Source organism: Fukomys damarensis, unplaced genomic scaffold (assembly GCF_012274545.1).
Source record: "Fukomys damarensis isolate Sample0158 unplaced genomic scaffold, DMR_v1.0_HiC HiC_scaffold_4, whole genome shotgun sequence".
NCBI lineage: Eukaryota > Metazoa > Chordata > Mammalia > Rodentia > Bathyergidae > Fukomys > Fukomys damarensis.
In genome coordinates, this window is record NW_022900916.1 from 1,795,251 (window position 1) to 1,814,871 (window position 19,621).

The 19,621-nt window shown below is 50.2% G+C and overlaps 1 protein-coding gene across 1 annotated transcript in view; it reads left to right on the forward strand.

Annotated features, from left to right (window-relative positions):
• Positions 1 to 19,621, forward strand: part of Sema3d (semaphorin 3D) — a 101,503-nt gene that overhangs the window by 52,271 nt on the left and 29,611 nt on the right. Inside the window, exons 8-10 of the mRNA XM_019209382.1 lie at positions 5,462 to 5,604; positions 16,491 to 16,605; positions 17,488 to 17,557. Coding sequence (XP_019064927.1) covers positions 5,462 to 5,604; positions 16,491 to 16,605; positions 17,488 to 17,557 — 328 coding nt within the window. The remainder of the gene's footprint in view (positions 1 to 5,461; positions 5,605 to 16,490; positions 16,606 to 17,487; positions 17,558 to 19,621) is intronic.

Sequence of the window (19,621 nt, forward strand, 5' to 3'; positions counted from 1 at the left end):
CACACACTTCCACCAGGCCGATATCATTCTGATTCTGTAGACCTCAGGGGCTGAGCTGAGGGCAGACCTGAAGCCAGCTCAGAGCCTCTGTCACCTCCTCGGCCCCCTTGATGATGCCCGGCTTCTCCCTGTCCTCACGGGGCTTCCCGTGCCAGTGTGGATGCCACAATCCCAGTCAGCCCTGTGACTGAATGGCTGTGCAGATGTCTATTTCTGTCTTCCATTCCATCACAAATTAGAAGGGAGAAGGCGCATAGAAGTTCTTCCTAGGAGTGAAGGTATCCATGCCTTACTTGGACTGTGGCGCCGTGGGGTTTGACTGGTTCTTCAGTGACCCTTGGGTTTAATTTGACCTGAAATGCAAAACCCAAGGCTAAACTTTTTATGTCTTTTTGGTCATTGTGACCTGCCCTTCTGTGCCAATTTCCCGGCATTCAGCTTTCTGGACTCCCAAAGCTGGTCACCTTGGGCTTATCTCCCAGCCCCTCCTCTGTGGCCCTTATCTAATCTCCAGCAAGGAGAGGCTTCCTTCTGAGCCCACACTGGCCTTGCTCCTTCCAGCACCGTCACCTAGAGCCCTCTGCCTCCTCCCTGGTCCCTGCCCAAGTTTACTGTTCACTAACTGCCTGCCCTGCTCCTGTCTAATCCCCTCCAAACATACCCTGGACCCCTGCAGCCCTGTGAGATCTGCTCGGGTACTGGCACAGCCTTGGGGCTACTGTTTGCCCACCACACCTGTGAGGCTATAGGAGATGGTGCACAGCCATCCTGCCTGAACAGATGGGAACTGGGCCAGCTCCAGATGCGGTGACCCGGGGTGCCCTGCAGGCCAGCCCTGTCTGTCTGTGCTCTATGGCATGGCCCTCTTCAGAATCCATAGACACACAGGCCCACACCTACCATGGGTGGGCCAGAGCTCGCTCCCTGAGGGTCAGAAGGCAGAGAAAGCAAGGTCCTCACATTTTCCCAGAGAGAAGCAACCAGAGTGGAGGAAGAGGCCGGGCAGGCGGGCAGAGTGTGGGAGGAAGTCAGAGATGGTGCTGAGGCCCCAAAACGAGGGGGACCCAGCTGGGGTGCCCCTGTGTAGAAAATGAGAAGTTGGCCTGGGCCTGGGTCCCCACTGGCTCTGGGCCTGACAGAAGAAGAGAGTGCAGACGCTGTCCTGGATGCCATCTCGTTGGCCTCATGTTTTACACCAAGCAGTGGACCCTGGGGCAGGGATGTCTTCGTCTGCTGGTTGCCAGCCTGGCCTTCCCTTAGCATCCTGTGCTTCCTCAGAGCCCGGAAGCGGGTGTTTCTGGGGTGGACCCATGACTGTGTGCTCACCAATGCGGGTGCTCGGTCCATGGCTGCCATCCCAGTCTGGCGACACCACGCCTGTGTGGTGCCTGCCTTAATTAATGAAGATCAACACACTCACGTTGCCTTCCTCCGCCTCGCTGGCCACGTCCGAGCTCTCCTTAGCCTTGTAGCCTGGGGATGCCGTATCGGCTCCTAGAGAGGGAGTGCTTCCCTTGGTGAAGAGCTTCCTCCTGCGCCAGCAGACACTGTGCTCAGTGCTGCAGCCCTCTGGAGAGCCCTGTCCACTGTCCACAAAGCACGCGGGCGTGGACGTTGCCCTTCAGTTCCGTGGGCCACTGCCGGGTGAGAGAAGTGAGGGCCAGTGTAGTTCACGGTCTGTGTCCCGTTTCCTTTCTCTTATGTATTATCACATCGGTGAACCCTCCGTTTCTGGTCAGACATGTACAGTATTCTTTTGTTAAATTTTGCTTTTCTTTTCAGATTTAATTCCTACCTAGTATTTGCTTGTGACCCCCAGAACTCTTATCAGGAGATGGAGATGTCATGAACGGAAGATGCCGTTGAGCATACTAACTCTTAGGGTGCAGATTCTGAGGAAGCATGCACCTTTAAAGCGATGCTGCACCCATCTTCCAAAGTGCAGTTCAGTCCCGGGGCCTCCTGGGGCGCTGAGAACCCTGAGTGCTCCGTGGCCACTCCGGATTCTGGGTCCCTCCTGGACAGCCCAGCGACACCCAGCCCCTCCCCTCCTCTGTGCTGCTCATTCAGTCCTGAGCTCTCACTTCCCTGCGGTGTGAACCCCTACGGAGCGCGGGCAGGGTCACTACTTTGACGCGCTCCACCTCCAGTGACGCCAGATGGTGGCTGGGCGATTCCGCGCTCTTCTTCACCAGCTTGGGCTCAGATGCCGTGAAGGACCAGGGTGATCGCTCAGACACGACGCGGTTTCGTTAGAATTGTAGGGTAACACTAAGGAATGGGACCACTTGGAAAATCAAAGCTAACGACGACGCCTCACTTGCATATGTTTTTGTTTTCTTTCTGGAGTAGATGGGGCTTTTGTTTCAGATTTTGTTTTTAACATATGGAGGTAGTTTGCACTTGAAGTTTCCATCGGGGTGATCTGTGATGTGTACATTCTCCCACATAAAGATGCGGATTCTCTTTAAAATAACAGGGAACTGAAATTATGGGGAGAAGGAAAGCAGCCAGCAGCTCTGCTACAGGTGGAGCGGGCGCTCGTCCTCTGGGGTGGCGGCGACGCTCTGAGAGCATCTGTGCTGTGCGTGACCTGAGTGCGCCGTTCTGGGCCCGTGTTTCAGACGCCGGAGGGAGCGCGGCGCCCTAATGAAGCCCATGTGTCCGCTGGTACAGTTTCAATTTGTTTGACTCAACAACTAAGCACTCATGAAGTGATAACTATTTTTACCCTCGCCTGGCAGCCAGTCAGGAAAGAGCCTATCACAAACGCTCACGTCAGGGTTCTGAGACAAGACCCCAGTGTCATCTGCAAGAAAGAAACTTTGTATTCTCAAAGCGTGCATTTATTTTTAACTTATAAATGTGCTAATGATTTAAGTCACAGAACAGTTGAGTCTGATACTCTTTTTTCCATAATTAGATTTCTTCATATAATAAACATTTGGCTTCACCGTGCGCAGCGCGCTTTCCAGAGCAGTTGTTTCACAAGACTTGTAAAAGAACCAGCGTTTCAGGGAAAGAGAGCTTGGTGCAATCAGTGGTGACTGGATAAACAGGAAATGATTGGTGTCTGTGCTCCGGGTTGGTTGGGAGTTGAGAGGCGGCTCTTGGAAGGCCATCCTGCACTCTCTGTCCGTCCCGCGGTCACAGCGCGTCTCCGGAAGGTGGACTGGGTCACTTGCGCCTTCCCATGCCCCTGGTCTCCTGGCTCACCCAGCGTGCTGCTCCTCCCTGCAGGGGATCTGCCACGCCCTTGGATGCCAGTCCGCTGGAGGGCCTGTTTCCCACAGGAGCCCGGGGGCCCGGTGCAGTCAGGTGCAGTCCGATCAACTGGCAGATGCCTGTGGCCCTGCGGCTTCTGGGGCACTCCACGTCCACAACACGGAGAGAGAGGCTGAGTAATGAGGGGCCACTGTGTCGTTTCTGAAAGGACAAACATGGGCCTGTCAGTGCGGTCCGCGGGGCGCTGTGTGACTGCCGCCGGCCTTGCACTGAGGTGCAGGAGGGATCCTCCGTGTGTCAGTGCCCACTTCAGGTCAAACGTTTGTCAAGATGAGGGAAACCCATCACATCCCTAGTTTCCGCATGATTTTGCTCTCGCCCGTCTCCCTCTGGCTGCTCACGAATCCTGTTTCCTCTTGGTCCCTCACGTCCCTCGTCCACCCAAGTGTCTGTGACATTGATCATGGCTGAAGAGGCAGCCACACCCTCTGCCCGAAAGGGGAAGGGCCGTCGTTGCTTCTGAGACTGGCTCCTGCCCTGCAGCCCAGGCTGGCCTCGAACTCACTGTGTAGCCAGGACCAGCCTCGAACTCGCTACGATCCTCCTGCCTCAGCTCCCCGGTGTGGGATCACAGGCGTGCACTTTTACGTTATCTTCTACTCCATTCCAAGGCTGGGACGTTAGGAGGGGGAGGCCGCGTCGGAGTTTCACCTGGAGGGGAGGGGGATAGGAAGAACGAAGGGAAGAAGCCTCCTGCACTTGCCTCGCTCCTCTCCCTTCCTCCACAGCCTCCCATGGGGCGCAAGGACTGGGCCACCAGTCCCGAGGACCCACAGGAGCCTGGTCTGCGGCCTGCTGTGCGGCGCCCCTGCCTGGGCTCTGACCTCCCTGTGCACGGGGGTGGCGGGGGCACTCCCGCAGTCACAGCCCCACAGGGCCTCGCACAGGGCAGCGCTGAGGGCCTCACACCCCACCAGTTCCCCCTGTGAAGCTCTCTGCATCTGCGTCCTAAACCGGAGCGCCACGGTGCTGGCCCTTGCTACCTGCACCTTTGCCCTCACATCCCGTCCTCACTCACAGCAGCCCCGTCTCTGTCATTAACGCTTTAATCAAGAGATCACTTCGGACTCGTACCAGCCACGTCCAAGTCCACAGCTCTACAAAACCAAGACTTTGGTCCTCAACAGGGGCTCAGGCAGATTCATTTGGCACTGACCGGCCGAGGGAGATTTCGCACTGGAAATGTTTGCATCCATTTACCTGCGTATATTATGGCTGACTTTCCATTAGTAGCCATGCTGTTCTCAGAAGCACGCATTGTGCTCAGTTCTCTGGCAGCCCCATGATTACGGTGAAGACAGTGTTGAGGGCAGGCATCGCTGTCATGAGCCCAGTGATAAGTCTCGCCCTTCGGATGCTCCCGAGAGGCTCATGCCTATGTGGACCAGCTCGTCTGCTCCCATCTCAGGGGTTCTACCAGGGCCACGACATGGAGAGAACACAGTATGCATCCCGTAGTCACAACCTGGAGAGCACACGAGTCTGAGCTCATGTGTACAGGAAGTGGCAGAGACAAGTTAGAAATCCAGAAGAGAGTTAACTGCAGATGACCCACGCACTCCTGTATGTTTCATTTATTTGCTCCTTGGGCAGTTTTACAAAGTGCAGCAAAGAAAATTTATATACAACTTTAGAATATATGTATATTTCTTTCCCTAAGCTCTTTATAAAAGGCCGCAAGGAGGATGAGGCAGGAGGATTACCACAAGTTCAAGGCCAGCCTGAACTATGCAGAGGGCATAAGGTATAATTCCAGATTTGAAGAGACTTTCAGGTACAGCAGGTGCATAACATTCTGGCCAACACCTGCCTCCCACCACACACACCGCAGTCTATACCACCATGGCCCCGCGAGGTGAGGTCACCCCGGGCCATCACGCTACCATTATCTGTGAGACGTGGTGAAGCCTCAGATGCCTGTTCCCAGCACGCTGGCTCAGTGCATGGCCATGGTTCAGAGCAGCTGTGCTGACCCTGAGGACAGAGCAGTCAGTCTCCCTGGCCTCCCGGACCCCTAGGATCCGCTGGTACCCTTCGTGTTCCTTTATCTTCACTTCTGTCTCCCACAGTGAACTCTTTTTACTCTACTCCCCACGGTCTGCATTTGAAAGGCACCGGTACTGTTACAGCCCGATTGTTTTGGTGTTTTGATTCATTGCTTTTTCCTTTCCAACAGGAGCAAAGTTTATTGGAACTTTCCCCATACCGGACACCTACAATCCAGATGATGACAAAATATATTTCTTCTTTCGTGAATCATCTCAAGAAGGCAGCACTTCTGACAAGACCATCCTTTCCAGAGTTGGGAGAGTTTGTAAGGCAAGACATTTTTACTTATTGTACTTCAGGCACATATATATGTGAATATATACAAATATCTATATATATATATATATCTATATATATATATATAGATATATATATATATACCGTGTGTGTCATACATATGAAACATTTAACTATGCAGTGTTGAAAGACAAACAGCTCACTTTCAAATTTGTAAGACAGTCACACTATCATATATGTGTAATTTTTGAGATCCAGGAGTAAAAAGAGGGTTTTAAAAAGAAGGATTGTGATTTTCAAACGTGCAGATGTTTCCCAGCCTGGGCACAGGGCTCTGAGTCCCGCTCTGGCCACTCATCCCTTTACTGCAGGTCCCCGCACCAGGTGGGCACCTCAGTCCCTAGTGAGGTCACCACAATGTCCACAGCCAGGGGACTAAAGAGTTTTATGTAGTTTTAAATAATTGTATTTAAAACTGAAGCAACTTCATGTAACCACCAAGTAACCTAAACACCAGCAAAGTCTCATCCTGTGTTTTTATCAAAATCCTGCTGTCACCCGTGAAATTCTGTATTTTACAGGGACCGAATGAATTTAAAATATGGCCATATATTTTAGCATATTAAATACTTTGTAGACCACTTATGTGCATTGGGTTCTGAGAGAAAATGAAGAAAGGAAGATACATGAAAACAGAAAACCTTTATTTTGGAAAACACTGCGATTAGTTTTGAACAGAGACATTTTATATAAATTATAGATAAACACGGGAGCCCAGTGAGCCTTTCCCCTTAGTGCGTCAGACTCCTATGTGATCAAATATGAGCTTTAAAGAACAGTGATGCTACTGCAGTACAACTTTGGATCCGGGGACGTTGTTTCCTGCTCGGATTTGCACTCCTGAGTCTGAAGGGGCCAGACGTTCCCCTTCACCTTCACGCAGCCACTGGGGCCAGAGCTGTTCAGCTAATAAACACTCTCGGCAGGAGGCTCGCTGTCTTGTGCAGGCTCCTGTCTTCCACAAGCCTGTCACTCTCTCCTCAGACTGTGCCGGGCTCCCGCACCCTTCCCTCCCAGAAACGCAAGCCATCGCGGGCTGAGACACTCGTGCAGACACGGCTTCCCAGCCACCTTGTGAGGGAGCCAAGCTGCCCTCCCTGGAACCCTGGCCAGTGATGCCCCTGCTCCAGCTCTCCCAGGCATCCTCCCTGCAGTCTGAGGGGAGCAGCAGTTCCCCCGGGGTCTCTCCTGGGCAGAGGCTGGTGTGGCACAGCCTCCAGTCAGAGCATCGGCACCCTCATGCCCATGGCAAAGAGGTCCGAAAGGCTTCCGGTCAACTGAGTGAATCCCAGGCCAGTCACAGCACCCGCCTGGCTCATTCCTGACCGTTCTGACTAGACAGCGAGTCAAACGCTTTTCTCCCAGCACAAGTGTAATCTTAAAGGTAGGGAGATAGTTTGGAGTGCGGCTGAGTCTTTGCTGACTGCCTGTACGAGAGCATCCCTGGACCCTGAGCACCAGCCATGGGAGGTTTATTTCCGAGATGAACAAACTCTTACAGAGCTGAAAGGGCAAAGAAAACTGCAGTGAGTGAGTCTCCTCTGCTCAGAAACAGTCTGAGACCACGCAGAAAGATCTGGTCGCGCTGCTTTTCTTGTTAAGAAATCAGTAATCTGTGAGATCAAATAAGAACACATGACAGGGCAATTTGCAGAAGAGTCGAGACTCCTCTCTCCTTCGTGTGTTTACTGGATGCCTCCATGTGGGGAGCAGCATCTTGGGAGCAGGGCCCCTCGGCCTGAGGCTTATGACGTTTGGTTTTAATTGCCTTCATCCGGGGCTTCTCAGTGACAGCACAGCCAGCCCATGCTTCCAAGTTTACTTAATAATTTAGGGTTAAATTTTGTAAAAACTGAGCACTTCTAAGTGGTAATATGAAATGAAATCTCTATGTATATAGACACAGATGTGCATCACGAAATGATAATACAGTTAATAATGATTTGAAAAGTTCACAATCTCTGCTGTGGCTGTGCATTATCTTTTCATGCAAAGGCTTCTCTGACATTATCTGGAAATTATTCCTTTCTGTAATTTCTCTCTTTTTACCACCAAATGTCTCTGTGACATTATTTACTGTTTTGGAAAAGTAATGACAGAATGCATGTCTATGTTATGAAGAAAAGTTGAGCTTGGCAGTTAAAAGAAATTACTGCAGGCAGAAGAGATCACTTAGAGACTGAGTGGCCCACATACCCCCACAAGTTTACCAAGCTCCTTTCCTAATGTGGAGTCCTTTATGTTACTGGTTCACGCCTTTTCTACCCTGTGCTTATCTGCAAATATTCAGGCTTAGTCCTTCTTGTCATTGTTTGCTCTCATTTTGAGCTGAATACTTAGGCTCAGTGAAAGAAATGCTTACAGTTTAAGAGCTCTCTGCTCCTTCAGCCACTAAGCTAAAAAAAAAAATGTTGTGTTGATCTGTGAAAAAATTTGTATTTTTTAGATCCACCAAAGCCATTTTTAGGCTGAATACACCCTAGTGTTTGGTTGAGAGGAGGTTGTAGTGATAGGCAGACAGCACACACAAAAATGAGCAAGCAAATGTAATTCATTCATTATCTCAACAGCAGCAACAGTATGAAATAACTTCTGTGTAAAATGTATTGCCCTGGACAATTAGTGGGGATAATAAGCCTCAGTGTTTTTTCTCTGAAACCTGGTACAGTGAGGGTAGTAGATGTATGCACAATGTGGTCAGAATATATAGTGAATGTTTAAGTTTTTAAAAATTATAGAAGTAGAAGTCACATTGTCATTAATCCCCCTCAAAGTACTCCCCGCTGTTTCCAAGAAACCACACTTGTCCCATTGTCCTTGCTGCTTTCTGAAGCAGCTCTGCAGTCCTCTCTCATGAGTGCCTCTGTGAAGTGAGATCAGAAACCCAGTGACTGCTGCTGCTGAGCACCATCCAACAGAAAGGCAGCTCCTCAAAACACGGCAGTGTCCTCATCATCTCACCAGGATCTGACACGTGTGACTTCCGGCTCTCCCCAAAAGGCAAAGTGGCCACGAAAGGGAAACGTTTTGAACTGATTCTGAGCATCACAACAGCCATAAACAGTACGCCTGAGAGAACTCAGAAAAGAGGGCCCCAGAGCGCTCTCAGTCAGTGGCAGGAATGACGGGATACATGAGTTCAGAGGGGAGAGGGTATCTTTTGAGGGATCGATGGCAATATGTCTTTTACTGTAGTACATTAAAAATGTGGACATTCGCCCCCGCCTCGACTGCCCCTTGTAAATGAGTAATCCCAGCACAGTGCTGCAGAAGCCTGAGCTGTAAGCCTCCAGTGGGGCCCAGAGCATTGTGGGAAGGGAGACTTGCTCAGACAGGGCAGGGCCATGTTCCACACCTGCATGGAGCACTTGCATCACCTGGGCTGCATCAAGAGGCGGGTTTTGCTCACAGAACATGAAATCTCCTCACTGTAGGTGGAGGGCAGTGTGGGGAGTGATACCTTCTGATGCTGCAGTGGTGAACTGCGTGATTAAGGAGCCTCTTTCCATGCAACAACTCCAATCTTGCAGCAAATGAGGAGGGATTCAATGTTTGAGGCCGAGAGGCAAGAAGATGGGTAGATGTATTTGGGAACGACTTGAAGAATGTAACAGAATTGAGAAATACTCGTGACCAGGACCAAAGCCAATAGGAATAGGGAGATAAAGTGAAGTCCCAAGATTTTCCAGCAGGGCGTATGTATTTGCAGGTCTCTGGATGGTCTTCCCTTGCCATTCTTTGGTTGGTTCATTGTGGAGACCTCTTGCACTATCTGGTGGTGCATCAGAGATGAGGGCCATCATCTCTGGGAACCCAACACATCAGCAGGTGACCGCTGGTGTTGTATTGTGGGCCACCGCCTGAGGAGCTGGACCTTCAGTGCCTTCTGCAACCCCCGTGCTTCTAGCCAGGAGGGCAAAGGTACCTAGGAGACAAGAGCGCCCACATTCCTGGGAGCTGTGCATCCTATAAGGTGTGGGCTAGGGAAATGTACAGAACAGCACGTCCTGAGGGGAGACAGGAGTGCCACAGTTTAGGGACTTAGGGTTATGTCTAGCACGAGTTTGGTGCAGCTTTAGGGTGTCCTGGCACATGGGATGGGCGACTTGACATAGAAGTCGAGGCTTGGGTGTGTCGTGAATCTGGAAATCACCTTTATCTTGACATCATGGCAGGGTCAGAAATCGGTCAGGAAACTTTGTCATAGGAGATCAGAGGTGAGGATATAACCCTGAGGGACCGTGACGTTACGAAAGAGGAAAGATCTCACGGGGAAATGGTTTGACAGCGAAGCAGCGCCTGGGAGGCAGTGCTGTGACAGTTGAAGGCCATGTGGAGAGGCAGTGGTGCTGCAAGGCAGCACAGAGACTGGGCAGTTTTGAATCAGCTTCGGTGTCAGGCTCACCAGTAAGAGGCCGTCACGGAGAAGCTTGCTAACGGTACAAACACTCAACCTGAAACCTGATGCAGGCTTGCTTGCTTCTCCTACTGCATTTCTCGCTCTCCTGGCTTATTAACCTTGAAGTTGAGGATCCCCTCTCATTGTGATTATTTATGAGAGCGCAGGAATGTGTCTGTGACCGATGCTCAGGAAGGGGTGGAGAGCCAGGGCCTTCGACCCCTGCGTTTCAGCTTCTAACCATGTATTCCGAAGAACGTGAACACATGGTCATGCCACAGTGAGCTAAGGGATGAGAACCGCGCACACACACACACACACACACACACACACACACACACCGTGCACACTGCACAGTGTCCTTGACAGTGATTAGCAATGGGAGAGACGGTGGCCTGGGCTGACAGAGGTGTCAGTGACAGTGAGTTGCCAAGGGTTACCGGGGAGAGATGACATTCTATTGGCTTGGAAGGTTGAAATTACCATTCTCATGTTGCCTTCATTTCTGAAAATATTTGTAGTTTTGAGAACTGTCGGATCTTATTTCTGCATATAGCCAGTACCTGGTGAGAATCTCGTACACTAGTTGAGTGCTGCAAATTCTGTTTGAGGAAGGTGGATGAGGGAGATACTGAGAACTAAGTAAGTTGACTTAAAATGCAACTTTTTCACTTGATGGAATTGACCCGTGACAAGCTGAAACAATGTCCCTGCCAGTGCGGCTCCTTGCGGACTTCATCTGCTCGCTGTCCCTGTGTCACAGGCGTGTGCATGCTCAGGAGTCACGTGCACTGAGTGGTCTTTCACACCTGGAGCGCAGCTCTCATACCTGACTCCTGGAGTCCCGGCGGCACCCTGGGGCCTGGAGCCCGCGGGATGCCCACACCAGGAAGCAGGGACACAGGCCTGGTGCCAGTGCTGAGGGCGGGGTTGCAGGAGGATCGGTGTCTGCTCGCTTTGCAAGTAGCTGCCGTTCGATCTGCAGTGTTTATTGCCAGTGCCCTCCCACCCCACGCTGCTTTGCACTGCTTTGGATTCCCTTCACTTCCCGGGTTCGCGGCCAGCCATGCCTCTTCCTCTCGGGCTGGGCCAGACCCTTTCTGTCCCAAAGTTTCCTCCTGTCCTGTCCGTGCCAGGAGCTCCAGTTGGGTGCCCTTCCCAGGGCCACCAGGGCCGTTCATGCCCTGCCCAGCTCCTCGCAGCGACTGATAAATGGCCCTTCTCGGACGTCCTCCCTCTGAAGAGCAGCGTTTCTAGGCCGGTGCTTCCCTAGGTTAGGGCCTCCCGGGCCGGGGCTCTGTACCCTGGGCATGTGACTTCCAGCCTCCGTGAGAGACTTAGAGTCCACCCTTACAGACGCACGCCTGTCTGCTTTCCTGCCCCAGAAGGGCAGAGCAGGGATTATGCTGTTTGATGTAGCTAAAAAAGAAAAAAAGAAAGTAAGGAATCTGATTCTACCTGAAAGACTGCTGAACATGTCACGTCCCCCTAACGATTTAGTCTGTTAAATCTTAGAAACTGAATTCTTCAGCACAGTGTTCTATGCAAGCCTGTGTTTTTAATGTTTTCGTGCTTTTGAACTAGTTAGGAAAGCATGTGCTGCTTCCTTTGCCTTGTCATAAAAGTTGGCCCAAAAAACTAAAGTATTTTCTTAAGAAAAAAAATTCCCTGTCCCTTAAAACTCCTGTTTTCAGTGCCCGCCATAGAATACTTTGGTTTATTCGTTTTTTTTTTCACCTTCCCTTTTGGCTTAGATGTTTGTATTTATATGTTTTTCTTTCCTCTGCTGCTAAATATCTGAAGGTCACTAGAAATTGGTGAAATAGGCTCCACCTTGTGACTGTCAAGCTGTCTAGAATTTATTTTGGACCCCTGGATTTCAGAATAGATGCAAAACCTTTTAAAACGGTGAAAAGCAAGTGCTGATAGATAACAGGCTGGTAAAGAGAAGAAAGATGAGCCGGGGTCCACACTTACAATCCTAGGTACTGCTCAGGAGGCTGAGACAGGAGGATCGAGAAGTCAAGGCCAAGGAGGGAAACTTAGCGAGATTCTATCTCAAAATAAAAATTAAAAAGAAAAAGTCAAGGGTTACAGCTCGTTGGTAGACTATGGCTGAGTTTGTCTGCATTAATACACACATGGATAAATACGAAAATATAGGAAAATGCAAGAGTGAAGCTCTCTTTCTATAAAACAAAAAAGCTACTGTAACCCAAGAAGATGCATAACGGGATAGTTGTTTTCTTCCTGTAATGTGCCTCTGTGGCTCGCAGTTATCTGTGCACTGGTCCCTCCAGCACATTCCCCTGAGCAGCTACCAGGCCCGACCTCACAGGGCGCTGCACTCACAGGTGTCCTCTTCATTAACGTTATTGTCATTTCATCTTGATCTTTTCGTTTTGCTTCTTCTAGTCAGAAGTTTCGGGTTATCCCAGTGGGCCACTTAGTGGGGTAAAATGTAATTACTGCAGAAGGAGACGCGTGCCCTGTGAAGGGACGCTGTGTGGAGGACACACATCTGTCTCCAGGAGTGCACTGAGGCAGGGCCGCCCGCACTGACGCTCTCCCTCAGCGTGAATAGTGCGTGTTAACGACTGTGCGACACACTTCCCAGGGGGCTCTTGGGTCATTCTTCCAGTTCCTGCCACTGTTACTCACACACACACACAGCTGTGTGCAGGCCGATCAGGTCGTTTCCAGGGCAGCACCCCAAGTCCTGTATCCATCCACAGCTCAGAGGAGCCACAGCGGGACACGAGGCTCCTGGGGGGCTGCTGTGAGATGACAGCTGCTGGCAGGGTGTGTCCCCATTCCCAAGCTCTGAGTCCGCCTCTTGGAGATGTAGGGTGCATTTCAAACCTAGCCAGAAGGTGCATCTTTTCTTGTAAAAGACAGATCAGGTAACGCGCTTTAACGATCAAATGAAAGTCTGTAAAGAAAGACACAGCTTGTATGTTAAATTCCTGAAGAACAGCCCTTAGAAACCCTGTGTGGTTGATTTCCTGGTTGCCTACCTCAGTGATGCGGTAGTGTTTCATCAATTTATCATGCCTTGAAAAAGGTGAGAGTATTCATTTAAAGTAAGACCTCAGAGTAAGAGGGACTGAGCAGCACAGCTGAGGAAGGAGGCAGACAGAAGCTGTGCCGGTTACTCGTAGCACAGCGTTTCATGAAGTTGCATTCTCGTATCCGTACACAGCAGCATTAGGCAAAAGAACTGCACCTGGAAAAGGAGATAAATGTATAGGTTTTAACTCCACCATCAATTCTATTTTTGTTATTTAAAGTTCGTAAAGGTACATGATCCTCCAGTGTCTGTGGAAAAGTCTACCCAGGAGCATCCCCACAGATCTCTGAGCACACTTCGGGTTTTAGTGGAGGCCGCGTCCTCAGATGTCTTGAACACTTCATTGGTTTTATGAAATATTCACAATTTAACAGCACAGAAAGCCAATGCCCTATCAGGCTTTCTGAGAGCTTCTGTTTCCCAGTATATGGATGGAGATGACAATATTTACAAGGGCACTGAGGGCCTGGCACAGGATGGCGCATGCAGATAAGCCAGTGTGGTGGCCGAAGGTCGGAGGTCAAAGGACACACTCCACACAGGTTCCCCCGAGACAGCTCGGAGCTACCTCACACTCTGTGAGCTTTGTAAGAACTGGAATTGGCTGGGATGGGGAAGGGCAAGGCACACCCACTGAGCCACCTGCTAGCAGAGTGTGATTAGAGGCCGCAGTGACCATGGTCTGTAGTCATGGGTGACACAGCCCTGTGCCTGCTCGTTTCATTAATTGCTTGAAAATTTAGAAATACTGCATATGTGAGAAGCTTCAGAGAAACAGAAAACAGCACCGAGTGAGTGCAGAGTCCCGTCTGTACTCCCTGCCCCATGCAGGACCAGGCCTGCTCTGTCTCCTGTCTCCGCTGCTCCCTCGGCATCTTCCTGGAGAGGATGTGAAGCTGCTGCTCACCTGAGCACGAGCCTCCGGGTGGAGTGGAGCCGGAGGGAGGACTGGAGACTGCGCTGCGGCTCTGATGTCTCAGTGCTAACGCCAGGGTGTGAGTGACTCCAGTGTGTTCTCTAGAGCTTCCTCAGAACAGGGGAGGAGGTGACAGTTTACAGAAGAGCTTATCTGCCCTGCAGCTCAGCTCTGGAGGGCTTAAGTTCTCAGTGGGGATTGAGTGGATTTGCAAACAAATCCAGGGGCTGAGAGCCTGTGAACAAAGTCACCCCCACCGACACCTCCTGGACACCTCCCTGGGAGAGGCAGCTCCGAGTGGATTGAACTTTGGCAGCGGTCACAGCCTGGCCTGGGAGCTCTGCTGTCCAGCTTGGGAGCCAATGCCTGGTGAACTACTGCCTGCCAGGGCAGGTGGCTTTCCTCCTTCACTGGGCTTTTTCCTTCTGTCTTTATTGGTTTACTCCTCCAGGGGCTATGAAAGCTGGGGGTCGGGGTAGGCGTGAGCATTTAAGGATTATTTTCTTAAAGGAGTGCAATTTCCATTTGTCGGGTTAAAAAATACAGGTGCAGGGTACGTTCCGATTGCTGCCAACAAATCTGAGGCTGCTAAGTTAGAAATTTCTCAGGGTTACCATTGTGGAAATGGACACTTACTGTCACTGGTGTGTGTCTGAATATTTAAAAGAACGTACATAATTCTGGAATGAAACCATGCCATGCAAAGTTGTTAAAGGAATGTCCTTGGACAAAAATTGTTTAATATGTGTTTATTTATTTAGCAAAATAATTGCAGCTCATACTTTATTCTCTGATGGAGTAAGGCACTAAATCAAAGGCAGCTCCACTGCCTGAGAAGTTTACGTGCACTGAATCAATACTATTCTGTTTTCACTGCTCACCCTCTCAAATATATATAAATATAAGGGAGGAAATTTAAGAAATACCATACATATGTAAAATCATACACAAAGTTAAATTTTTTAACGAGGGCTGAGCTTTATACAACTGGAGAGTTAAAAGGTAACGTGACTAAAAACTGTTTCACTTTAAAAGACATAGAGTAAGGGTCATGCGAAAGACAAAGAAAGAACTTACCTTGCATTTTAAAATCAATTTAAAAATCTGTTACTCCAGTAATTCCATGTTTTCTTGCTGGAGCCCTGCTGTCCTCAAAGACAGAGCTCATTGTTATCTTAGCAGAAGACGGCAGTATTTCTGCCCACTCACTCTGATGTCTGGACTTGTATTCATAAAACGATCCCAGGATGTGAGCATTTAAAGTACGTTATGTCGGGACGAGCCTGTCTTTGAATCTGCGGACATCGGAAACCCCTGCCAGCTGGAAGCTGCTTGAACAGAGACAGTCAGCGAAGAGCTGGATGTGGCCATAAATACATGAACAGTCTGGGCACACTGACTGCTACAGGGCTGGCCCTCACCCAGGATGTGCTGCGTGGTTTTCAAAAGCAAAATGCAATTCCGCGTCTTTGCTGATTACTAGACCTCTTAGCTCTCCATCGGGGATTTAATAACACACAGTCACACCGGCGTGGTGCTGAAGCCTTCCTTGTTCTCACCCCAATTTATGTTAACAGCAGTTTCCTTCACTGTTCTTCATCTGCACTGAGTTCGTCCTGGTGCTTGCCGTGGTTCCGGGTCATCCCACCACTGTCCTTTTCTTTTCCTGCCCAGCGCATGGGCGGCTTCGTGCAGTAGTCACTGCCTGTGACCTGGGATCTACCTGTCTTGCCGGACACGGTGTTGAATCCAGCCCTGCCTTCCCGACGCCTTTCCTCGCTTTCCCCCACAGAGGAATCTCAGAAGAGACTCATCCTCCTCGGCTAGCTGTACCTCTCTAAAGCCTGCTGCCCCTGTCTCTTGCAGTGGTGGTTATTTGTTAAGCATCGAACTGCACTTACGGAGCTGAAGGCAGGGTATTAGTGACACATCCCAGTAAGTGTAGGATGGAGGCGGTAGAGAGGCTTAAGAAGAGATTGAACCTAAGAAAACCAACTGAGAGGCATCACACATTTTGCCATCGTCTTAACCAGCAACCCTAACTGCATCTGTGACAAAATCCTGCTGGCAGAAAAGCCTTCTGTTGGTTCTGATGGTAAAGGTTCACGTGTGTATGGAGCTAGTCCTCAGCGCTCCTGAGTCAGGCTTCACACATTTGCTACACAGGAGTTCGTAATGGTTTAGAGTCACTTAAAGCAGTGAGAAGTGCAGTGTGCAAGGTGTGATATTTTGTTCATTGGGTGCACATGACACATTTTACTAAATGTCAGTGCTTCTACATTGAACCTGTATTGCTCCTTTTGTCCTCGTTTGTTACCAGAAGTGCACAGGTGTGAGCTCCCTGGCTTTGCTCTCGGCTCGTCTTGGTTAGAGGAGTTGGCTCTTGGCAGGGCTCTGCTTCGCTCCCGGCGGTTTTATGGGTGACGGGCTCATGCTGGCAGAATGATTTCTTCACGGCTCTTCTCCCTTTGCAGAACGACGTGGGAGGGCAGCGCAGCCTGATAAACAAGTGGACCACCTTCCTGAAGGCCCGGCTGGTCTGCTCCATTCCCGGGAGTGATGGGGCGGACACTCACTTCGACGAGCTGCGTGAGTACCGGTCCTTCTTGCCGGGAGAGGCCTTACCAGCTGGCCTGGTCCTGCAGTGTGTCTTTTACTTCAGCCCCCAGGGCTGTTTCTGCATGAGCCAGAGTAGCTTGTGAGTGATTCTCACCAAATTCGCACACACAGAGCACACGGGTGGACACAGGGTGCAGCAGCTCCTCTGAGAGCCCCCAGTCAGTGGGTAGAAAACAGCACCCGTGGGGCTTCGCTGAGTGGGCCATGCCTTTGGCGGCGGGGGCAGCTGGGCTGGCTCCAGGAGGCCCTTGCTCGAGCACCCAGACCTGGAGCTCCTCAGCTCTGACTCTGTCTTCCCGGATGTTTGACGACGGCTCTGAGGCTGCTGAGAAGAGGTAGACAGTCGTGCAGTTTCCCCTCACTGCTGTGCTGCTCCTGCAGCTTCCTCGAGAAGGAATCTTTTCAGTGCATACGAAGTTAACACCATGAGCTTTTCTCTTCCCAAACCTGCATGCTCACATCTTAGATAATCTTGTGAACAATATCACCTGCACTGTGAACACTGCACTGATGACCGTGTAGCTTGCAGATGTTGAAGAGGTACAATGTGGCTTTGCACAAAAGGGTAAAATTGTCCTTCTTTGGTTTTTATTTTATGTGGAAGCACATACTCCTAAAAGTATGCAGTTGTGAAGAGTATCAGTTGGATTAACACATTCACAAATGATTGAATTAGGAGAGGTTAAATGTCCAATGTGGTGTCCCGTCGTAAGCGTCCCAGGCACAGTGTGGCAGCTCTGTACTTTAACTGCATATACTGTTCTGCTGATAGAGCTCCAGAAATACTGTGTCAGTTGTATTAGAAAGCAGATATGTGATACTGAAAATAAAATACTTTTTTTTCATTAATAGAAGATATTTATTTACTCCCTACAAGAGATGAAAGAAATCCTGTCATATATGGAGTCTTTACCACATCCAGGTATGTTAACCAAATACTTGCAATATTTTAAACTTTTTTGTTTTGAGATTATTTTGCGGTACTGAGGATTTAAGCCTGGGCCACTCACGTGCTGGGCGAATGTGCCACCATGACCTACACAGCACACTAAAGACTTGCACATGCACATGAGCTAATGTAGTGATATTTTCGCATCCCTTCCTTTGCGGCCCTTGCATACTTTTTTTGTTTCACCAGTCCAGTTAGTGCTCCTTATATTTTTTTAATATCCATGTGGAAACACCCTTGCTGTCCTTGGACCACTTCGGCAACCTCGGAGTTGATAACCACATCTCCCTTAGCAGTCTGCAGTGCTCCCTGTACACGAAGGTGACAGCATCTCTGGTTTCCTTCCTGCTACCAAAGCGTGCCCCATGTGCCCGTGCCACGCACGCTGCAGCCTCCCGAGCTGCGTGGAAGGGAGGCTGTACTACAGAAATGTGTGAAAAGTGGCCAGTTCACCACACAGGCTGTGATTAAACATGACATGGAGTGTGGTCGACTTTTAACGTCTTGTCAGAGAAGGGCGTGTGGCTGCTGTGACACAGTAGAAGACAGTGTGTGTTAACAGTAGGATTAGAGCAGAGTCCTCCTCCCTTCTACCATTCTATCCATGTCTTCTTTCTGCACAATGCCATCCTGTACACTTCCTGAGACTCTGGCACAGCCCAGAGCGCTTCACTAACATCTGTGAAGCTTTCTCAAGAAGACATGGTCCCAGCTCCATCCTCTGACTGCAGTCAGTGATCCCCAGTCCTCAATGAGCAGGGTGTGCCTCTCCTCCTGCAAGTTCTTAGACATGTGTCCATGTACTCCTGAGCCCTGCGCTCAGTCTTTATTGACACTGTTACATTAGTGTCGGCCGATCCAGAACGATGGTGTGAGTGTGGAAGAAAGGGCTTTGCTGTGTCCTTGGGAATAAGTCCTTCAACTAGTTTGAGGCCAATTGTGGTTTAATTTCTTTTCTGTGGCCTGATCCTCATTTAGTTCACAATACCTTATGCATAAACCCAAATTCTCCACTGGTTCAGAATAGATCCGAAAACAAAAGAGTATTTAATTAATAACAGACAGGATGTGGATCTTTCAGTGTGAAATAAGGAAATGCACAGAGAACTTATTTGGGCTCTGCTTTCTATTGGTTTACACTGGGACAGGGGAGGTGCAGAGGACCAAGCGGGCTCCCACAGAGCCTCCCCGTGCTCCTGGCCCCCATCCACGCCCTTTTTAAATCAGTGTGTGTCCCCGACGAGACAGCCGTGGGTGCCAGGGAAATGTAGCCTCAGATAGTGCCTTTCTTTGCTATCGAGTTCCTGCCCACCCAGGGTGTGAAGTACAAGTCAGCTCTTTGTTCTCCGTGTGCTCTGTTGTTTGGTTTCCGGCCACGCGCAGACTAAGCTAATGCTGGTGTGCACGTCCTGCCCTACGTACTGAGCCTGCATCAGGGCCATGCTGTGGGGCAGCGTGAGTCGTGAGCAGATAAGCCACTGGCGGACGTCACACCCCTCCTAGCAGCTGGGTCCTCTGGCTGCCTGCGTCCCGCTGCCTCCTCATGGGCCCGGTTAAGTCACCCCAAGGATGTGATCAGCTGAGCCACTCAAACTGGAGCACTGCGCCTTTGTCCACGACGCACGGAGGTGAAAATCTCTGAGTTCATGAAGGGGGTCTCACGGGTGTGAATGGAATGACTGGGAGGTTTATGTTCAAAGAAAACGTCTCTTAACGTCCCCAGATGAAGCCAGGGCCTATGGGGTGAGCGCTAACCCCGCCCACTCTCAGCTGGCCCAAAGCTGTGGTTCCTGGCACACCTTTCTGGGACACTGCACGCTCAGATGCTCTGCACTCAGCTTCAGAGAGGCTGCCGCAACCCAGAGGCTCACTTCTGGGGCACAGTGACAAAAGGGGTATTTCAACATGTAAAAGACAGTTTAATATCTGGGGATTTAGCTCAGTGGTTTGGCGGCCTGCCATGCAAGTGCAAGGATCTGAGTTAGATCCCTGGTACCAAAAAAAAAAAAAAAAAAAAAAAAAAAAAAAAAGCACGTA